Raw genomic sequence first — 23204 nt, forward strand, 5'->3', positions numbered from 1 at the left:
AAACGTCATCAACAGGAATTTATCGTTTTTAACGCGAGATGACAAATTCTTACCGTGGGGAATTCTTCTGACGGTATATCGTGAACGGTAAAATATCGCCCATTCCTAATGTGACCTCATCTTTCTGGCGTCTGGGAAGAAAAGCACACGTACCCTCTGCACACTTGTCCATCTCCTCGGAGTCCTGCAGCCAGGCGACCACCTTGCTCTGTCCGTTGCTGTAGGAAGCCGGCAGGCTGCTGGTGCTGTTGCTGCTGGGCGCCGCCGGCTGCCATGGCAGGCTGCTCGGTTTGGTCTGCTGTGATGCAAGAACACAGTCTGAGCTTTCGTCTGAAATATTCATCCGGACTACTTTGAAACGCTACACAATTGTTAGGAATTGCTCATAAGTTATTGACGACACTTATTCAAGTGATACGTTGACAATTCGTATTTGAGTGACAGGCAGGAATTGACTGTTTGCCGCATTTTTCAAGACTTCTTGTTGATTCCTTCTCATCTGCACGCTTGAATAAATCTTTTATGCAGCAGATAATTCCGACTCGATGACTGGAGTCTTCCTTTTAAGCTGGGGGAGCTCATCTGGCTGCAGCCAGCTGCTCCGAATCCAAATCCTACTGATCTCGTCTAATGTTTTCCATGTGGCACGATGCATTATTCCCGAGCAAAGCTGCTCTGGCGGCATCATTCACTCACACTTCAAATGCGCTGACAGGGACCGGGTTTCAGTTCCAAACTGGACGACTTCTCCACAAACAACCCTTCCTGTTTTCCTGATGGTTCAGATGCAATTACCTGTCCTGTAAAACTTCCCATCGTTTCCAGTCAGCCACATAATGCAGTTATTGCGTCAATGCTACGTAAAGCCTGAAATATGACACAGCGGTTCAGTTTATACTAACTCAACTAGTGGCTTACGTACGTACAAACTGAAAACTGTTGCATTAAGTGGGTCATCATCGTGCATTTTTGCATATAACTGGGCAATGTCTTTATACATGACTCCTGAATATTCAACGCAGACTCCTGAGAGCCCATAAACAGGCTCCAGGCCTGAAACAAAGATGTCACATAAAAATGAAAAGATTTCTTTCTGTAACGGATCAATGACCAATGAGTTCAAATTTGGGAGGAACAACTTTGCATTTTTTCCCCCCACGATTAACGATTCTTTCTAAAAGTCAGATTAGAAGATCAATATCACCCTCATGCTCTGCTCTGCCTGGATTAACCAAAATCAGCGAGAAGCGTCTCGACCGGCTCACTTGGAGGCGTTTGTTTCACCTTGCAAAGTTTAGAGGACAATTGTAAGCATCAGAGGAGAACCCACCTTGGCTTCATTCACTACATTCGGGGCGGGCTGGGGAGACTCTATGGCGGCCGAGGGAGGAAACGTCCGCATGGTGGCCTCGCGAGGGGACCGCACGATCTCATTCTGCCGGTAGAGCCGGTGATGACGCAGCTTTGACACCCAGGCGTCAAAAATGTCTTGAGACTTGACCTGAAGAGAAAGTGACAAGCGGCTCTGACCTTGGCGTTCTGCTGAGCTGTTGCTTGTCAGCTGGGAATAATGAGTCGTCATTGGTTACCTTCAGGTGATAGATGTGCTCCTCGGTGTCCAGGTCGATGCGTCGCGCCCTCTTTTTGATGGACATGACAGAGAGGCCCACGTCGATGCTGCCATGAAGCTTTCCTTTTTGGATCTGAGAGGATTCAGATTTCTTATTTTTCAGGTAACATTTTTGGGATAAATATTACACATATATATATATATATACACACAGGACTGTCTCAGAAAATTTGAATATTGTGATAAAGTTCTTTATTTTCTGTAATGCAATTAAAAAAACAAAAATGTCATACATTCTGGATTCATTTAAAATCAAATGAAATATTGCAAGCCTTTTATTATTTTAATATTGCTGATTATGGTTTACAGTTTAAGATTAAGATTCCCAGAATATTCAAATTTTTTGAGATAGGATATTTGAGTTTTCTTAAGCTGTAAGCCATGATCAGCAATATTAAAATAATAAAAGGCTTGCAATATTTCAGTTGATTTGTAATGAATCCAGAATGTATGAAATTTTAGTTTTTGTAATTGCATTACAGAAAATCACAATATTCAAATTTTCTGAGACAGTCCTGTATATATATATATATATATATATATATATATATATATATATATATATATATATATATATATATATATATATATATATATATATATATATATATATATATATATATATATACTATATATACTATATACTATACTATAGTATAGTACATATACTTTGTTGCTCTCATCCATGTAGCAATTTATGGTAAATTAGCTAATCAGAAAAATACTAAACTTGCATAAAAATGTATATTCCCATGTTTATCTAAGAGGAGACTGATATTTAAGATGAAAAATAATCAATAAAATATCAGCTGCTTCTCGCTCACTTTAATCTTTTTCAATAAAAAATCAGTTTTTTATTGAAAAATTATCAGCAAAGAGGGGAGTTTTTACCTGCCACTGTTTATGTTATGTTTATGTAATATTTGCTCGGGGTCATGTTCTGGGTCTCCGGAAAGATCCTAGAGACAACTTCTGTTGTGACAGACGTTACATAGATAACATTGAATTGAATTGAATTAAATTGGAAGAGGATAAAAGAGACTTTTCTCATCAACGAGTAAATAGTTGAAAATGTGTGTTTTGCCTCTCAAAAGTCACGTAAAGACATCATGAGTGGACTTTAGAAAATCAAATTAATAACTTTTATAGGATAAGAAAATAGTCTTAACTGAACCTTGATGAAGGTTTCTGTGGCTGATGATCATTACACAGCGGACGGAAACGTCAGCGTGTTGCAGGGGTTACTGGTTCCTGCGGTCGCGTGTTATGTTTGTGTTTTTCTAGACGCGCTGTGATCCGTGTTTGGTGTGTGGCCGGGCCGAGCAGAGGTCAGAGCGGGCTGCCCCGCTCCTGCCTGCGGGTCCTAGTCAGGGTTACTTACATCAATGGGGGACTTGGAATACTTCAGGATACCGTTGTCCAGAACAAAAAAACGCTGCGGACAGTAAACAACAAAACATTGTTAATTAACAAGCAAGGACAAAAATTACATACACCGAAATTAACATTGCACACTGTTTAATTATTACTATTAAGCAAAATATAGAGTCTGGGACATCGACTCTACATGTGCTACTCTCGCTGCCTTTCCAGCAGCAGAAGCGTTTGTGTCTCATTTCCCCCACAAATCCTACCTTGTGCCAGCCTTTTAGGGGCCATTTCCGCTTCTTCAACATAAAACCCTCGTGTTTGTCAGGCCTCTGGACGTTGCTCTGACCGATTTTCAGCCCCTCAATGATTTCCCAGCTGTCCGCCTCCTGCAGAGGAGGAAAGATGTAGATTTGGTGTCAGAACGAATTCACTCATTCTCCAGCATCAGAGGGGCAAAAGACTGTCGTGTGGTTGTTTTTGTAGAAGAAAACAACAAGTTCACATGTAGCACTTGTTTTTATTCTTCTACAGCACGTTAAAGATAAAAAAAAAATAAAAAATCTGCCCCGCAGAAGCTCCTCTTGCTCGCTCAGCATTTCCACTCCATTAGCTTTCTCCTGACTTCGCTCTTCCCCCTGCTAGCGGGTCTGTAAATCATAGTGACGCCTCTGGAGTACAGGGCTGGCAGGGTCATGCAGGGACAGGTAAGACTTCCCCCGTCGTCCCTCCGGAGGAGACACGAGGTAACATGGGGTCGCAGTTTAAAGAGCAGGAAACATGTCTGCTAACGGAGTAACTGACTTGTCTCTTTCTCCCTCTGGGACTCCACATCTTCCTGCAACTGTGCTCAACTAACTCCGTCAGTATGTTTATATGCAAAGCCATATTCTGATGTAAAAATTATGAAGAGCCACATTTTGTCCCAGGACCTTAGGGTCCCAGGGGCCAAACAAGCTCTTTTTAATGTAATTTGCATCATATTGTATGTATCTTTGTCTTTTCTCGGCAGTGAGGGCAGTGAAACGGTTTGCATGGCGGTTTGGATGTTGTGACGCATGAGGGATTTCTGCCAGGGCTTCCGGCACTTTTTAACATCTGCTACGATGCGTAACCATGACAACGGGAGGGTTGTTTCCATGTGAGAGCAGCTGATCTTTCAGAAGTCAAACAAATACCCAAAAACCGACCCCCGACTCCCACAATTTCCACAATTTCTTGCCTTGATCGTAATATTGAATATGATATCTTCTTCAAAGACTGTAATGTTTCAGGTACAGTGGGGCAAAACAGTATTTAGTCAGACACCAATTGTGCAAGTTCTCCCACTTAAAAAGATGATATACCCAGTACTCGAGTTGAGGGGGGATGAGGGGGGATGGCATCCCCCCCTGAAATAAGAATAAAACTGCCATCCCCCCTTTCCATCCCTTATGTCATTTCATCAATGAATGTGGTTTTACTGCTATTTCAACATTTAGAGTCATCACCAGAAAAATAACACCAGAAAAATAACTTGTTATTTGACAATTTTCACCTGTTTCAAGTAAATTTTCACTTGAAATAAGTAGAAAAATCTGCCAGTGGAACAACATTTATCTTCTCATTACAAGCAAAAAAAATCTTGTTCCACTGGCAGATTTTCTACTTATTTTAAGTGAAAATCTACTTGAAACAGGTGAAAATTGTTGTTTTTTCCAGTGATGAGTCTTGTTTTAAGTGTAATTAACTTTCTTTACTAAAATGAGACATTTTAACTAGAAATAAGACAAATATTCTTGTTAAGATTTTGAGTTTTTGCAGTGATCCATTTTACTTATCCTGTGAAGGACAGAGGCATATTGATAAGTTCAGAAAACTGTTTTTTATTGTTGTGTTTTGATGTATTTGATGTAAGCCCAGTGGATATTTAAAGCTTACAGAAGGCTGCATTTAACTGCTGCTATGTCATTCCTGCAGTATTTCTGCAGGTTGTTTTGGTCAGTGCTATTATTTGTAATATATTATATTATTTGTAATCAGCACAAATTATCTGTCCCCATATGATAAAATCCACCATCCCCCCTGATTTTTGTTTTACAACTGGAGAACTGGATATACCTGTAATTTTCATCATAGGTTCACTTCAACTATGAGAGACAGAATGAGGGAAAAGAATCCAGGAAATCACATTTTAGGATTTTTACTGAATGAATTGGTAAATTCCTGTGTAAAATAAGTATTTGGTCACGTACAAACACGCAAGATTTCTGGCTTTCAAAGACCTGTAACTTCTTCGTTAAGAGGCTCCTCTGTCCCTGTGCCCCTGGCACCTGTTTTAACTGGTTATCAGTTAGGAATGGGTGATATTTTACCGTTCACGATATACCGTCAAAAAAATTCCCCACGGTAAGAATTTGTTATCTCGCGGTAAAAAATGATAAATTCCCGTTGATGACGTTTTTGTGTAACAAACATGGCGGAAGGCGGATCTGAGAGCGAGGAGCTCGTCTTTTAAACGAGGCTCCAGCTCTGGAACTGGTTTGGATTTAAAAAGAGTGACGAGGAGCAAACATCATCTATTATATGCAGAGTCTGCAATAAAACAGTGAGTGCAAAGGATGGCAATACTGTTTCTTTATTTATCAAGTTGTATTTTTTTCTACTTTGTGATTTTATAAGCTAAGAAAACTTGAAGGACAATGGTACGTTTGCTGTTTGCACTGTTATCCCACTGTTTAAGCCATACAGTTTGAATAAATGTTGAATCTGTTCTTACATTTCAAACTTGTTTCATTTCAGTCATTCCAGTTTTGCAGTACAGGTGTATTAATTGAATTGGTTTTTATCAATTCAATTTAATTGGTGTAGTTTAGTAGCATTTAGTATCTTTTAGAGCAGTGTTTTGGGGGCTCCAAAGACTGAATGTGGTGATAGATTTATAGTTACAAAGGTGGAGTTGAATTGGTATTTTTTTTATCGTCATTTTTATCGTTATCGGGATAAATGCCAGAAATTATCGTGATACATTTTTTAGTCCATACCGCCCATCCCTATTATCAGTATAAAAGACACCTGTCCACAACCTCAAACAGTCACACTTCAAACTCCACTATCGCCAAGACCAAAGAGCTAAATACTGTTTTGCCCCACTGTATACACAGCACACTATTTACATCCTGGTAGAAAGGGTGGAGGTGGTGGAGGAGCACAGATACCTGGAGGATAACCGGGACAACAGAAAACAGCCTCCATCATGAGGAAACTTACGTCCTTTAATGTTCAGTTCAGTCTCTCTGCAGCTGAGAGACTCGTCTGGAGCCCCAGGAGTTTATTGTGCTGCATAACTTGTCAAACACAATGAATAACACCAGACATCATCTCCAGATCATTTCTGCTCCCGACTATAACCTTCAATAACCACTCTTGGTGCTACAATAAAAAAAACGAGTGACTGATGAGGTTTCCAGCGTAAAAATATCATCCCCCCCTTGGGAATATTACAGTATCGCTGAATTGAATTGGACTGAAATGACACCCCGGGGGGGTCGCCGATCCGCCAGAGCACCGGGGAGGAGGACGAGGACACACTCGCACGCTACAGAGACGAATAAAAATATCTGTGAACGGTCTGCAGCACATGTAAGCTGCACACAGGAAGGCCTCAGCTGGGGTTGGACGTGGGAACCTTCAAGCTCTGAGGCGAGTTATTTCTGCAGTGACGGGACGAGTGACTTTGAAAAACCGCTCAATGTTATCCCAGATTTAAATCCATGTTCTCCGTGGGGCTTTTAAACAAGGGAGGGAAGAAAGAAATCTTAATTTGTACTTAACTGCTTCCAGTAATTACAAAGAGCAGCCGTAGATCAGGCATGACGTCTGACAAGTGAAGAAAAGGTGCAAACTATTGTCTCTGTAGACATTTTACATAATGCATTTAACAAAACGTCAGTCCAGAAGCAAAAAAAATCAATTCATGACTTGAATTAATAGCAGTGGAGCCTCTAAACCTTGTTAAAATCAACTTAACATGCAAGAAGCTTCTTTGGAAAAGTAAATAAGAGCCTGCGGCCCATGGCACCGCGGTGCGTTGCTGAAGCCTCGAGACAGCTCTCTGTTTGTGCACGAAAACATCTGTCCTTGGTTTGCAGGACGTTTAACAAAAGGAGAGTAGACGAACAAGGGCAGCCCCTCCCGTGAGCCGCCAAGAGAAACGGGGAGAAGTAGAGGAGCTCATGTTCAGCGATTAGATTAGATAATCATCTAGTAAACAAGTTAGATGTGTGACATTACGTGAGAGAGGATACACACGCCAATGCCCCATCGTTTTAATACGCAACAGCTGGATGGAGCGCCTCCCCCAACAGCCAATAGCAGCAGCGGAGTAACGCGCTTCAGACAAACTTCCTCTCTGTTATCTGCAACATTACAGACTTTCAACTGACAGCAAACTGATCAATCGATGGCGCGCTAAATAAAGAGCTGGCCGGGCTGTAAATATTTTTAATACGATGCTCCTTCACGGGCATCCCCGAAAGATCAAGACCGTCAGCGAGATCCAAAAGCATCGGTTTCAACGTTGGAGGTTTAAGTAACAAAAAAACGCTGACTGCTGCGTTACGTGCAAACGACTGCTATGATAAGAGAAAGTGCCTTTTGTTATTTCAGCCTCAGAACTGGACGGAATCGAGCCAAAGCGATTTCCTGCACTCTGCTCGCACTCATTGATCCCCCTGCAGAATAATTTACAGATGAATGAGCTCGTCCCTCTTGGCAAGTTTACTTTTAATGAGGGATCTCGTGGCACACTCAGAGAGGGACCATCTGCTTTTTTTATTTATTTTTTTATGTGTGTTAATGTCAAGATTTAGTTCCAGGAAGCTGCTCTTTCAATCTTAGACAAGAATTGACATACTTCAAACTGGTGGAAAGGCTTGGTTACATGTGAGCAGTGCTGGAGTTGAGGGGGGATGAGGGGGGATGGCATCCTCTCTGAAATAAAAATGGTCAAAATCATCCCCCCTGTAAAACTGCCATCCCCCCTTTCCATCCCTTATGTCATTTCATCAATGAATGTGGTTTTACTGCTATTTCAACATTTAGAGTCATCACCAGAAAAATAACACCAGAAAAATTACTTATTTGACAATTTTCACCTGTTTCAAGTAAATTTTCACTTGAAATAAGTAGGAAAATCTGCCAGTGGGACAAGATTTATCTTCTCATTACAAGATAAAAAATCTTGTTCCACTGGCAGATTTTTCTACTTATTTCAAGTGAAGATCTACTTGAAACAGGTGAAAATTGTTGTTTTTTCCAGTGATGAGTCTTGTTTTAAGTGTAATGAGATTTTTTTTTACTAAAATGAGACATTTTAACTAGAAATAGGACAAATATTCTTGTTAAGATTTGGAGTTTTTGCAGTGATCCATTTTACTTATCCTGTGAAGGACAGAGGCATATTGATAAGTTCAGAAAACTGTTTTTTATTGTTGTGTTTTGACGTATTTGATGTAAGCCCAGTGGATATTTAAAGCTTACAGAAGGCTGCATTTAACTGCTGCTATGTCATTCCTGCAGTATTTCTGCAGGTGTTTTGGTCACTGCTATTATTTGTAATATATTATATTATTTGTAATCAGCACAAATCATCTGTCCCCATATGATAAAATCCACCATCCCCCCTGATTTTTTTTTCCAACTCGAGTACTGTATGTGAAGGAGAGATAATAAATAATAATGTAAGAGCGAGTGGTTGTGATCATCAGCTACAGTAAGTCGGTGTTCTGGGTGTAGCTGTGCCTTCAGGGATCCACAACCTACAGGGACGTCCACATACAGCGGCGACGCAGACTTTCCACCGTTGCAATGAATCAAATGATTACAGTTAAGGTCTGCCTGAGCTGGGGAAAGGACAAACACTCCTCGGAGACGCCTTAGGCCATATCAGTACCATAAATATCAGCGTGGCAGACGACTGATGACCATTTCATCCCGTAACGTACACCGATAAGCATCACTCAACATCTCCGAGACACCCCAACACACGACCTTTTAAACACAGAGCATTCACCTTCAATTACATAAAATCATAATGGCTCCCCAAAAAGGGGCCATTAAAGTCTTTCATGGGAGTTTTAACTCAAAGTGCTTCCTAAAAAATGAACAAAACAAAGCCCACAAAGATATTATAACAGCACTGAGGTTGAGGAAGGCTACAGGAGACAAAAGCAGTCATTAATAATTCAAAACCCCCTACTTCATCCTTTAATCTTAAGGCCATGAATTTAACACTATAACAGCTCATTTCCTTGCGTTAACAGGTTCATTGTCTCGTTAAATTTGGGGAAAACTTTTTTTTTTCCTCACACGATGACATGATGAATATGTTTTAACAAGATAACGACTACAATTACACTATTTTGTGCCAGTGAGATCCTGCTATCGACCTCATTAAGGGTGGAACTGCAAACATCAGCAGGTCGGGTGATGAAATCTTTGACTGAACTCCCCTGAATACGGCTGTTCTCGTAACTGACTGTCGTCGTAGTCGGATAAATTGTTTTCTGAATGTGATGATTCGTAGCTGAACGTTGGCTGCAACGAATGTCACTGCGACAGAGATCTGTGACACGAATACGACAAGAATCGTGATGACTTAAGTGTAAAACAGCTAGGATACGGAACGGCTGCAGGTGGGGGATGTGGTGGAGAGGTCCTTAATCTCTGCCCGGTTACTACAATACCACACTTGGATGAGTTCAGCTCAATAATAATCATGGAATGTTATTAAAAGGTGTTTCATAATTGGCATAATAATGAGGTGGCTGTGTTTCCCCCGGCTTATGACTTGATAAATAAATTAACAGAGAATCCAGATGAGTACGTGCTCCCCTGGGTGAGAGAGTATTGTCTCTGTGCAGCTCCGTTGCCAAACTGCAAATTGTTCCCACCTCATCTACCACGATCGCCGCTGGAAGATGATATCTCAGCAGCTACTAAGTACGGGACAGTCGTTGTGAGGATGGATTTCTGCTGCAGTGTTTGGCTGGCTCAGCAGCGAGAGCTGGAAGGTACAGGATAGTCTGGCGGATGGGAAGTTAACGGCAGCGGCTCGTGCAGGATAAACATACCAGACCCGGTTACGCCGGCTCTCGGTGTACGTGTCACCTGTTAGCTTTGAGCTGCTCTGAATGTCTTTATTCTCTTCTTACTTGCTTTAAATTCTCTGTTAACCTTGGAGACCCATTTTGTCTGCTTGATATTAATATATCAATCCATGTTATGCGTACTGACTACATAAGATGAAAGACTGGATCAGCTGGAAGAACATGTTAGCGCCTCACTTGAAGGGTATAAAGGCATCAGTGAAGTCTATCTGGTCTGCGTTCCACATGCAGCGCATCGTTATTTCTGAAGCGAGAAACTAACAAGTTGGTCTGTCATATATGAAGCGATACACAGTAAATTATATATATATATATATATATATATATATATATATATATATATATATATATATATATATTAGGGATGGGCGGTATGGACTAAAAAATGTATCACGATAATTTCTGGCATTGTTCCTGAATGACGATAAAAAAAATACCAATTCAACTCCACCTTTGTAACTATAAATCTATCTCGCTCTTAGATCCGCCATGTTTGGTACACAAAAACATCATCAACAGGAATTTATCTTTCTTTCTTTCTTTCTTTCTTTCTTTCTTTCTTTCTTTCTTTCTTTCTTTCTTTCTTTCTTTCTTTCTGGCTCATTTCTTTCTTTCTTTCTTTCTTTCTTTCTTTCTTTCTTTCTTTCTTTCTTTCTTTCTTTCTAGCTCATTTCTTTCTTTCTTTCTTTCTTTCAGGCTCATTTCTTTCTTTCTTTCTTTCTTTCTTTCTTTCTTTCTTTCTTTCTTTCTTTCTAGCTCATTTCTTTCTTTTTTTCTTTCTGGCTCCTTTCTTTCTTTCTTTCTTTCTTTCTTTCTTTCTTTCAGGCTCATTTCTTTCTTTCTTTCTGGCTCATTCCTTCCTTCCTTCCTTCCTTCCTTCCTTCCTTCCTTCCTTCCTTCCTTCCTTCCTTCCTTCCTTCCTTCCTTCCTTCCTTCCTTCCTTCCTTCCTTCCTTCCTTCCTTCCTTCCTTCCTTCCTTCCTTCCTTCCTTCCTTCCTTCCTTCCCATACGTAACCCAGAACCATAAATTCGACTTTACACAAAAACATCATCAACGGGAATTTATCGTTTTTACCGTGAGATGACAAATTCTTACCGTGGGGAATTTTCTTGACGGTATATCGTGAACGGTAAAATATCGCCCATTCCTAATATATATATAAATATATAAAAATCTTTAAATGTAAAGTGTTAATATACATTGAATATTATTATATTATATATTATATAATTATAACATTTTATGTATATTTTATTTTATGTATATGGGTGTGTTCCTGTGTAGAGTAAGTTCTAGATCAGGTGGACTACTCTGCCATGTTATATGTATTGTGCATTTGTAATTGTGACTTCTTGTTTTATTCTGTTGCCATCAACCTGACAAGGGACTGCAGATGAAAATTAGCCTGTTGGCTATATCTGGCATATTTACATTTATGTATGTACTTATTTAAATGTGTATTAATATGCGCTGTCCCTATTCTAAATAAATAAATAAAAAAATTTAAAAGAAATTAAAATCACTCCCAATTCTGCTTTTAAACATGATCTAATTATTAATTTTTTTCGCCTCTATGAATACATTTGGTAATTTTGTTTATTTTTTTATTTATTGAGTCTATTTTTTTGAATTTTTTAAATTGAATATATTCTTTTTTCATTATTGTTTTGATTCTGCAGAGGTCTCAGAAAGGTATGCTTCAAATATCCGCCATCAGGCCTCAAAGGCTTTTACAACATTCATATGCTTCCATTTTTATCAAATAGTTTTTCTTCCCTTGCAAGACCTCCCTTGCATATGTAGTCGAATCCATCAAATAGTTAATTGGCAGTTTAGTTCATCATCTGACTGAACTGTGCTTTTAAAGACAGAAGTCAGCGGAAGAAAAGAGAGTGATAAAGAGGTCTTTGTGCTCTCACAAAACAAACCACACTCCCTTAGGTATTTACCGCATGAAACAAAGTATAATCAATCGACGTTTTCCTCTTACAATATGTCGTAAACACAATTCCTAACCAGGAATCTCTTATGATTTCCAAGCCTAAGAAACAATCAGCTACAATAGAAAAACACCAGTACATGTCAGTCTGCAGGCGGTGCCTGTAATTGCTCTGGCGAGGGTCTCCCAGCTGAACAGCAGTCGTCAGCAGAGGGTAAAGAGGCATGTATTGATCAAAAAAGACAGGGCAGAGTTCAATTAGGTCTTTTTCCAAATGGCAAGCGCTTGTTTTTTCCACAAAAATGGAGGTCTACGATAGCTTTGCCAGCAGGTTTTTGGATGTCAGCGAGGTAAACTGGAGCACAACTTAAGCGGAAGCGGACCGGAGGAACTACAGGACTGTCTCAGAAAATTAGAATATTGTGATAAAGTCCTTTATTTTTCTGTAATGCAATTAAAAAAAAACAAAAATGTCATACATTCTGGATTCATTACAAATCAAATGAAATATTGCAAACCTTTTATTATTTTAATATTGCTGATTATGGCTTACAGTTTAAGATTAAGATTCCCAGAATATTCTAATTTTTTGAGATAGGAAATTTGAGTTTTCTTAAACTGTAAGCCATGATCAGCAATATTAAAATAATAAAAGGCTTGCAATATTTCAGTTGATTTGTAATGAAACCAGAATGTATGACATTTTTGCATTACAGAAAATAAAGGACTTTATCACAATATTCTAATTTTCTGAGACAGTCCTGTATGAAGAAAAACCGAAAGTCTGCAGAGGTGAACAGTTGTACTTCTCAAAGTCTCATTCAGCACACAAAGTAGAGTCATTAATGATTTTTATAACTCATTATGAGTTTGACAGCTTATATATTCCATTAAATGTAACATGGGACTATTAAACTATAGTAGCTAGTCTTCCCAAGGTTTTTTTTTTTGGTCCTTTCTGCTTTTTTTCTGTTTCATTATCCCATTTTATAATTTCTCACCTGTCTAGGACTTTCTGAATGAGTCATTAGACGTTTATTAAGTCACACCAAGCCTCCCCAGGTTCAGTCGCATCTCAAAGGTACCACAAGCTTCAATGACCTTCATGCATCTCTTTGACCAATTCTTCAGCAAACTACAGTTTACGTTTTTTCATTTCTCAACTGTCGCAACAAAATTATGCACTGCTCAGTGCAAAGCCTTGACACCCTCCCTCTGGGGGACACGTTGAAGCTGTGCTTGGTTGTGCTATAAATCAATGCTACGCTTCAGCTTGAAGTGACTGTTTCAACACGGGTGATTTTTGAAGAAAAGAAGAGCAAACGCTGCTCTGAACCACTAAAGACTCGCTGCAGGAGGGCAAGAGCCCAGTCAAAGCTCTTCTGGACCAGATGCTTTATTGCATTAACTGTTTTGTTTGGGTCTCTGATGTCATGGGATGAACTTTAATTCCCATTTTTATCATCATATAGGTCATATTGCATCAGAAAACATGAAAGCAAGTACTGTAATTTTTATTCATCCAAGCACTAATCATTTAGAGCTCAATAGATAGAATGATGTTTTAAAAAAATTGACATTTTCCTTTAATGCAAAATGAATATCATGTCATATCATGAGACTAGGAGCTTTATAGATCTAATTTTTCTGAATGAATTCATCAAAACATTAGCAGAATGCAGTATGTAGCCTAGAACAGGAACTTCAAGGGTGTAGATTCGATAAAAGATCAAATCTGACAAACGTTTGTCTTCTTCTGTGCAGATGGATTCATGCGGCTGAAAGCAGAAACTGACAGTAACCCTATACACGAGCCTGGTTTCACCACAGCTACTCCTCTGCAAGATAATCCACCTCTAAAACATGTCAGGCAACAGCTGCAACAAGCAAGACTCCAACTCCAAATTAATTGTCTTTTGGTGCAGCTAATTTGCTATTTCTGGAGATCTTGACAAAGCAGGTGCATGAGGTAAGGTCATTTGTGTGCTTATTCACTGCGACATGTTTTTCTAACACTCTGACAACCAGATTAAAACAGACTATTAAGGGGGGGGGGGGAAAGAATCAGTCAGAAAGGAAGAAGGCGGCTTTAAAGAAAAGGCGCATTTAAAGCGTCTGATTCATCCAGCAGCCGGCCCTCCCTTCCTCCCACCAGATCTCACGTCTCTTCTTCTGCTGAAACACAGTCGCCTACCCGAGTGTGCCACATGTTTGCTCCGCCTGCCCCCCCCCTTCGTGAAATATTCATGAAGCCCAGCGTCGATGGAAAAGCTTGCGATGTCAAAGATTGCCAGTTTGGGTGTCCTGTTTCTCCGCAGCCACAATGACACAGCAGCTCAGCGAGAGCGGGAGGGCGGCGGGCGGGAGTTGAGTTTACGCACCTGCTACGTGAACTGTGGAACAAAACACTCGTTATTTACTTCATCCGGGCCAGGTTGTCGTTTTTTTAAGCAGGGAATGGAGGTTGCTGCCTCTTTGCTGATTGAGCTAAACAAGTGAAGAGGTCCTGTGAGGATGATGGCTGGTTGGCCGGACCTTTTTTACGAATTAACTATTCACTAGGAGTAAATGAGTCATCATTAACTCTCATTTGTTGTACCTGGCTAATTATGGCACTTTTCCACTAGTATCTACTACACACATGGAGGAGATGATAGATGTGCTGCTGGGTCTGTGGCTTGTGTTCGATATTAAGTTAAAAAATGAGAGTGAGAGAAGCTTCAAGCGGCGACGCTTTTTCATTTTTTTTTTGTTTGTTTGTCTCGGTGCTGCTGAAAAGTCAGCTGGAGCCGCGAGCAGCTATGAAGTGACAGAGCTCCTGGTAGATCTGGTCGTTCCTTATCGCCCGTCTAGATCCCTTTTTAATTATCTCTTCAGCACCAGGTTTATGAACATCTGCACCTCAGAGTTGGATCATGAAACAAACTTTTTGCCCGTAGAATAAAATGAACAAGAAGCCGCCGTCAGAGTCGCTCTTTCGCTGATGTCACATCCTGACTCAGACGTCTGACTCCAACCCCCCGACCAATCGGTGGCCTGTAGTGTGATGACGTCAGATACGACTCAGCCGCTTAGAACCTCGGCAGAGTAGATGCAGAAAAAGTATTTACTCGGCACATTAGACCCCTAGTGGGAAAGCACCAAACCGAGGCAAGGAGAGTCGAGTCGGGCTGAGTAGGTACTAATGGAAAAGTGCCATTAGTGTCCTAAACTATCAACCATTTTCACAACTGTTTTTTTATATACTGGAAATGTCTCAGAAAATTAGAATATTGTGATTTTCTGTAATGCAATTACAAAAACAAAAATGTCATACATTCTAGATTCCTTACAAATCAACTGAAATATTGCAAGCCTTTTATTATTTTAATATTGCTGATCATGGCTTACAGCTCAAGAAAACTCAAATATCCTATCTCAAAAAATTTGAATATTCTGGGAATCTTAATCTTAAACTGTAAGCCATAATCAGCAATATTAAAATAATAAAGGGCTTGCAATATTTCAGTTGATTTGTAATGAATCCAGAATGTATGACATTTTTGTTTTTTTAATTGCATTACAGAAAATAAAGAACTTTATCACAATATTCTAATTTTCTAAGACAGTCTTGTATATTTCCTGGTATCTGGTGATGTGTTTCCTGACTCTCCCCGGCCCGGCCGGCCTCTAACTGCCTGCAGGAAGTGTTGCTGATTGAAGACTGCAGCGATCCAGTTTTCCGTCAGCCCAAACCTAATGTTCATCCCTCCCTTCATCACCTCCGCTCGAGTCGCACTCATTCAACGCGCCGCCGTCCCCTGAATCTACCGCGGGACGGATCCCCGTCGCCGCCGGTGGATTACCTGCCGGCTGTCGCGCTGGGAGGAGGACGACGAGGAGGCGCTCTTGTGAACCGGCGTGCAGGTTTTGTTCACTGGCGTGGCGCTCCGCTCCTCGGAGCTCATGGTGCGGCCCTGGGAGCCTCGCTGGTAGTGATGGTGGGACATGGCGGGGCACCAGTCGGCTCGGCGGACCTCCCCTCAGCACTGGGCCCTGCGGACCAGGGGCATCCTCTGACACTTCCTCTCACTCACTGCTCGCTGCTCATCTGAAACACAAGAGCCAGGCGGTTATAGTCTCGCACTCAAACACCAAACATTATATATAACATTATATAATTTACAGAAATTATTAATCACTCAGAAGAAATTTGTTAGATTAGCCACCTTCTCTAATTATTTCTCTCCATCTGTCCCTCTGTTTAGGAAACTTTGCATATTGTCAGTATACGACATAAACATACTTCAATCATGCATATTTATTTATAAATGTATCCATCTTTCCCACTTGCTTTCCAAATCTTTTCATGAATTCTTTACAGCCAACTCTCAGGTCCATACTTACAACACAAGACACAGTAATAAACTTCATCCCCCTTTTTGCTTATAGAGGCTCCTTAATCTGGAATTCCTATCAGTTCATTGTTGAATCATCCTCTTCTATCAAAATGTTTAAATTAAGACTTAAAAATATTCTGTTAAATCAAGACTCTTAAACGTTTATTTTACAGTATGTTAGATGTGGATTATTACCCTACATACTATCATGTTTTTGTTTTTTGCGTTCCCTGCTCCTTGTTTATTTTGTGAATACCAGTATTATTGTTGTTGTTGATTTATTTGTCAATTCGTTTTTTTTTAACCTCTCCCGCACATATTACTTTTGTCTGTAATTGTTGTTTTTGTTTTTCTCTTTTACAGAAAATTGGTGCAAATAAAAAAAGTAAAAAAAAAAAAAAGTAAAGTAACATTGCATTGCATTTGCAGTTGTTTCTGCAAAATAGAAATGACCATGTGAGGCTTCCCCAAGGCGACCAATACGACTCTTCCTCAGAGTCACCGAGTTATTTGACCCCACAGATGCTGAGCTGGGACGCCGTGAGCGGTTCGGCGAAGCCGAGGTTTTTAATATTCTTCTCATTACATGTGATTTACTGAATAAGCCTTTCATCATGTTTCCAATGAGATCAGTGCCACTCAGGATTACCCCATTAAGCAGAGGTTTGAACTTATCTGAATAGAGTCATAGCCAAACTAAAACCTGCGGGGACGGCTAATTGAATTTCTTCACTTTTGCAGACGAGTCGTGTAGAAAAAAAAAAAGCTAGCAATTAATTTGAGTCCCTTTGATATTTTGTGTGGTTTTATTACATGACACAAATATAGTTGGCTACTATTTTCCTTTTTATCCACATGCTAGTTTGAGTGAACCAGCAACAGCGTATCCTTGTACAACCTTAGACTCTGCTCGCTATGAAGTGGCAGTTATTACACGATCCCCTGACTGCAGATACCGCCGATGCTTCATTAACCTGACCCACAGAAGCGCCTTTTATTATTATTTCAACATGACTTCCAGTTTGTTTTCCACCTTTCCAACTCATTCTCGCGTTGATCCGTTAACGTCGGGGATTTCTTTACAAATCCAAACACCACAGAACTGCCATTACTGGGGTGTATAGTTTAACCCCCATAAAAAGCAGAACCCCATGAGTGATTGATTTGGAGGAAAAAAGCTGAATTTTTACAATTCAGAATTGAGTCACGAATTAGAAATGTTTAATTTTCTGTAAAATTGCTCCTCTGGCACCTTAGTAGTCATGTTTTAAGTAGGTCAGTTCATGTCAGCATCAGGTTTTGGTCGTCTTCTCGTGCAGCTTCTCTGTTCTCCTGCTTGCTACCCATTTATTGTCATTTAGTCATTGCGTGCATTTAGCCCCTCAAATGTCCCCACGCTTTTTCAAGTGCAGCGTTCCCCACATCCGGATGAATCGGCTCATAATCCAGGACCAAGTTCATGTTTACTACAAATCTAACAACCCAACTGATGAGAAATTCTTCATTAGCTCCCTTGAGACTTGGTCTTGGATGTGTGCCATGGTGGCGGTCACTGATACTTGTTCTGGGAGACTGATCCGGGCCGCTCTCACACACACTCCTCCAGTATTGTTCAGCCTCTGCTCTGGGTTGCTCCTTATGAAATGTTAAGAAAGGAGGTGAACTTGGAAGAGGCTTGTATTCAAGAGATTATCAACGATATAAAGGTTACACATGGGCTCTTATGGTCTTTGGTGAATCATCCAAACATCTGGGTCTGAATGGGCCTGGTGGACGCCAACGTAGGCCTGGGCGATGAACCGAAAATGTACCGTTACCGACATTCACTGCGATGACCGATGTCAATTTTCCCATGTCGGTAAATTAATTATGTGTTTTGATTAAAAAAATTAAATAAATAAATACATTTTTGTCTGTTTTGACTGTGTGCTGATAGCCTAGTTTCATCACGTGACTCCACACATCCAGTTGGAACGAGAAGGGAAACCCAAGAAAATGGCTGATGGTTTAAACGAAGAAGCGGCTGAGATAACAGGGCTGTCTAGTGTGAGACTGGCGAATTTCAACAAGTTCACACACTGTCATGCCACATGTGGCCTTTCTCATGGTGAGAAATTAACTTCAGCGCAGAGTAACTCCAACGGCCCATCTTACAAACGAGCAGAGGTGTCAAAAGTATTCACATTCATTACTCAGGTAGAAGTATAGATACTAGAGTTTAAAAATACTCCTGTAGAAGTTGAAGTATCAACTCAAGTTTTTTACTCAAGTAAAAGTATAAAAGTACTGGTTTCAAAACTACTTCAAGTATAAAAGTAAAAGTAATGTAAGGGGGAAAAAAGCTATTAAGGACAAAAGCCATTGAAAATGAATGCATCTTAGTATAATGTAAATATATTAAAGAACCATATATGTGTACTATTGAGCATTAACATGTGTTTCAGAGAGCAGGAGATATGATGACTAGTGGCCTATAAGTATTGTAATGGTGCAAAAAGTCAAACTTCAGAGGCATGTTATCATTTATCCTAACCTTTATTGGAATGTACATCCAAGTTCAGTTGCAGGAATCTGAGGGAACGGATGTAAGAACAAAACTGAACAAGAACATCTGAAACAACCACAACCAAATTCACTCTATCCGGATGGAGCAATTTAACTGGATAGTTTTTGTTTAAAGGCTAAAATGAAATAGAGTAAACAAGGCTGTTTTTAAAATGTAAGGAGTAAAAAGTACAGATAATTGCGTGAAAATGTAAGGAGTAAAAGTAAAAAGTCGTCTGAAAAATAATTACTCCAGTGAAGTATAGATAACCAAAATTTCTACTTAAGTAAGGCAACGAAGTATTTGTACTTCGTTACTTGACACCTCTGCAAACGAGTCACAGCACGCTACTTTGCTCTCAACTCAGAGCAGCTGTCTGGAGTTATCGACCAATGAGCCAATCAGAAAATAGATGTTTTTTGTTGCCAGCTAACTTATCGTACATTTATCATTATCGAGGTAAAACTGCCCAATATATCGTGATATTGATTTGATGTCGGCCCAGCTTGACGCCAACGCCAGAGCCGAGCCTTCAAAAACACTCTGTAAGTGAGCATCAGTGACTTGGACTTCATACGTTGGACAATGGGAGTCAATGAGAAGCAGCTTGGCATCAGCCTTCCTTGGTTCACTAAAAACCAGATGCAGCACTGCGTTCTGGATCATCTCCAAGGGTTTCATGACACACGCAGGTGAGGCAGCCAGGAGCTGCAGTGGTTGAAGTGAGACATAACGATGGCCTGGACCAAGAGTCGGGTGGAACAAGGGTTTGCCACATGTTGTAGACTACAAAGCAGCACGAGCGGGAGATTGCAGCAGTATAGCAATATTAATGACGGACAGCTGGTCATCAATCACGGCACCACAAGGTCCTCACTACCCAGCTGGGGTGAGAGGTGAGGACTCCGTATTGGTTTTAAGGTCATGATGGATAGAATGATGGGGAAGGATGACCAAGAGATCAGTCTTAGAGATCTACTAATACATCAAAGTTGTCAGTTTTGGTGGCCTCAGCTTTGACAGTCCAATGTTTATTCTTCGCTCTAAAAGCACAATCATCACTAAGGTGCTCTTATACAGGCCAACGAAACTGACAACTGATGTTTCAGTAGATCCGGAGGCTGTAATTCATGCTGCCGTCTTGAAGACTGATGCATGTACATACAGGCCACATTTTTGTATAATCATTAGCTGCTGCAGAGAAACACTTGCAGTTTGCAAGCTGCACGTTGAACAGTATATTTAAGTGAGTCAATGTTAGTTCCCTTTTATGCATGTCAACGCCAGATGCACTTCTGCTTTGTTTGCACACAATGAACTTCAGTACACTCTAAGATTACTCATTTGTAGTGAATTGTATTGCTGACTCCAAAAATCAGAATATAACTCAGACAAGAAAAGCTGTTTTGAAACATAAATAATAATAAAATGCTGCAAAATCTACAATCTAAAATTAATTAACTTCAGGTGTTTGCATTATTATTATTTATATTCAGCTAAAATGTCGTGTTTGTGTCATTCAGAGTTACAATTACAAAAACAAGACAGTAACTATATACTCTGCTGAAGCAGATAATCCAAAATGAATGTGAAATAAATAGTGATTCACCGATTGTTCGGTAACCGAAATTGTTCGGCCGAAAATGGCAAAAAAACACTTTCGGTGTTCGGTAGAATAAGTGGGGAAAAAAAACGAACAATTAATAAACGGCGTTGTAAAATAAGGAAATAGACTGGCCGCTCCGTCTCGTAACGTTGCGCACTACATAAATCGTTGGCCAACCAAAAACTAACCCCATAAGAATTTTACCTAACATTCACCAGGAAGTGGAACCAAAACAACATAATGCTGGGAAATTAAAACATTTTCATTTTTTTATGTTCAATAAATATTTTCTACCTTGTAATTTTGAAAAAGATTTTTTTCTTTTTAAAAGCATGCCTAAATCACATTTATTTGATTTATGCAATGGTGAAAAAATTGGCAAAATAATTGAAAAACTGCTGAAGAACCATGTTCGGTATTGTTCGGTATTCGGCCAAGTGTTTATTATTATATTCGGTTTCGGTTTCGGCCACAAATTTTCATTTCGGTGCATCACTAGAAATAAATCTTTTAACATTATGACCAAATGACATCCAGGTAAAGATGCTTCAGCTTTAGTCGCATGGCCAGCTTATACAGTCAACACACGCCACTGACCTTCCCTGGCTGGATCTGTGGAACGTGAGCAGGAAAAGGAAAACCCAAATTCTGCGTCAACACTGCGTGCTCGCATAACAAAATATCTTGTTGAGCTCGGCCTCAAGAGAGCAGCGAGGAGTGCTCGTTTTAGTCATCAGTCGCAGCACATCCTGACATCCCTGACGCTGCCTGCGGCGCTGCTTTACGAGGTGAAAGAAATAAAGAAATAAGAAAACTGACAGAAAAACCTGCAAGCTTCGAAAGCAGAGACATTAAGCAAAAATGTGAACATGATAATTGTTTTTTCTCTCACGGGAAAAAAAAATACAGTTAGATATGTCACATTTTTGACAATTTGAGACTAAAGACTAACTCAGGAAAAACTGGATTCAGAAAATTCTGGACATGCAGGACTATGAGATGACTATCGCTGTCACACAACAGGCGGTTTATGTTGATACAGTGTGCTGTAAGTCCTGAGGCAGCTTGTGGTCGTGGCTACAGGAAGTTTCGGTAACGCTCTCCAGTGTGTCAGGAACTCCTGATCCCCCCACCCCCCCTCCCACACACACACACACACACACACACACACACACACACACACCCCTACTATGAGCAGTATGCATGCTCACACGCTGTATCCCCACACACTATAATCTATAATTCAGATCCTGGGACACGTCATCATCCCTGCCCCGTTCTTAAGCCAACGGGGATGTAAGCCAGTGCAACACAAGGCACTAAGTCCATTCAGAGACCCGGCCCGTTTGAGAGAGACACTCTCCTTGACCTAATAAGAAGCAGAAGTGACAGGTACTTTCAACGCAGACTTTACACGGCTGCTCAAAGATAAACTGAAGTGAAACCCTGAGACGGCGAGGATTAAAATTGATCTTTTATCTTTTTTTTTATGTTCACTTTTGCAGAACAAGTCATTTCACCGTTGAAAATGGTATCATTCATTCAAAATAGAAACAAAATACCGTCAGTTATCGTAAACTCTTACAATGATGTCTGTGTTTTTGCTTTTGTAGCGTCAATCGGAAGTGTGAAATGGCCAAAGTGACCCGCACATGTATACGGCAGAACTATTTGACTTCTGTTTCGATGCATGGCGACGCAGCTCCACATGAAGCCAGTTATCACATTACTGTGATCAGGACTCGATTAGTCACGAGCTTATTGTTTCTAAATCCAGTCCCCATGATTATGGCTCTGTAATCAGCGAGGAGAAGCAGGGTACCTGGTCAAGACTTCAACAATGTCAAACCAAACTCACCCCTTTTTTTTTTAATTGTTGTTCAACCTTTTTTTTATTTGACTTCATTTGTGCTCGTTTACTTTATTCACTACTGCTGCAGGTCCCTTCGATTTCTTATCGATGATTCTTATTCTGTGTGATGACGGATGAGCATCTGCTCGCTGCAATAATAATTTCCCATGTGGGTCAATAAAGAGCGAATTAATAATTAAAAGAATGAGGACCTCAATAGAAAAAAAGGTAAAATCTGATGAGCTTCAAATAAAAGGCTTGTACATCACAGAAAAGAAAATCCATCTCTACACTCTTGACAAGATGCACATTTAGCGCTCAAATAACCCCTTTAATCAAACATTTTAATGGATGTTCTACCACTTGACGTGAAGATCCAACCGACCAGCAAAAATGTGTTTATGTCTTAATTAACCCTGATAATAATTCAACAAATTGAATGAAGCGTCCCCGTTCTGGAAAGGAGGATGATCAATAAAGCTATTAAACTGTTGTTGACACCTCTTTATCTCTTGGGTTCACATTTGTGTTTGCAAGACTTGTTGAGCAGCCCGGTGCTTTGTATCCAATGAGTGTTGTTGCAGCAGAAGTTGCATAAGGCTGCAATAAATATACAAGCTCAAGAGTTCGTAAATTAAAGGAGAAAAATAGATGTGTTGCTGTACTGGAGGAGATCTGGTCCCCAGGTTTACTGCAGACCTTCTGCTGCCAAGGTTCGGGTCTGAAGGAGTTGTTC

At 40.1% G+C, this 23204-nt stretch overlaps 1 protein-coding gene across 6 annotated transcripts in view; it reads right to left on the reverse strand.

The window, feature by feature from the left end:
• osbpl6 (oxysterol binding protein-like 6) overlaps nucleotides 1-23204 on the reverse strand; it is a 58260-nt gene that overhangs the window by 29669 nt on the left and 5387 nt on the right. For 3 of the 6 annotated variants that reach the window (XM_061723476.1, XM_061723478.1, XM_061723474.1), the window contains exons 2-7: nucleotides 15932-16176; nucleotides 3265-3387; nucleotides 3012-3065; nucleotides 1590-1703; nucleotides 1331-1501; nucleotides 154-295 (exon numbers count right to left, since the gene is read on the reverse strand). In XM_061723476.1, the coding sequence (XP_061579460.1) occupies nucleotides 154-295; nucleotides 1331-1501; nucleotides 1590-1703; nucleotides 3012-3065; nucleotides 3265-3387; nucleotides 15932-16075 (748 nt within the window). In that variant the 5' untranslated portion in view covers nucleotides 16076-16176. Of the gene's footprint in view, nucleotides 1-153; nucleotides 299-1330; nucleotides 1502-1589; nucleotides 1704-3011; nucleotides 3066-3264; nucleotides 3388-15931; nucleotides 16177-23204 lie in introns of all 6 variants that reach the window. The other 3 variants (XM_061723475.1, XM_061723477.1, XM_061723473.1) reach the window with 1 other exon arrangement.

The sequence above is a fragment of the Cololabis saira genome, chromosome 6 (genome assembly GCF_033807715.1).
Source record: "Cololabis saira isolate AMF1-May2022 chromosome 6, fColSai1.1, whole genome shotgun sequence".
NCBI classification, from domain to species: Eukaryota; Metazoa; Chordata; class Actinopteri; order Beloniformes; family Belonidae; genus Cololabis; species Cololabis saira.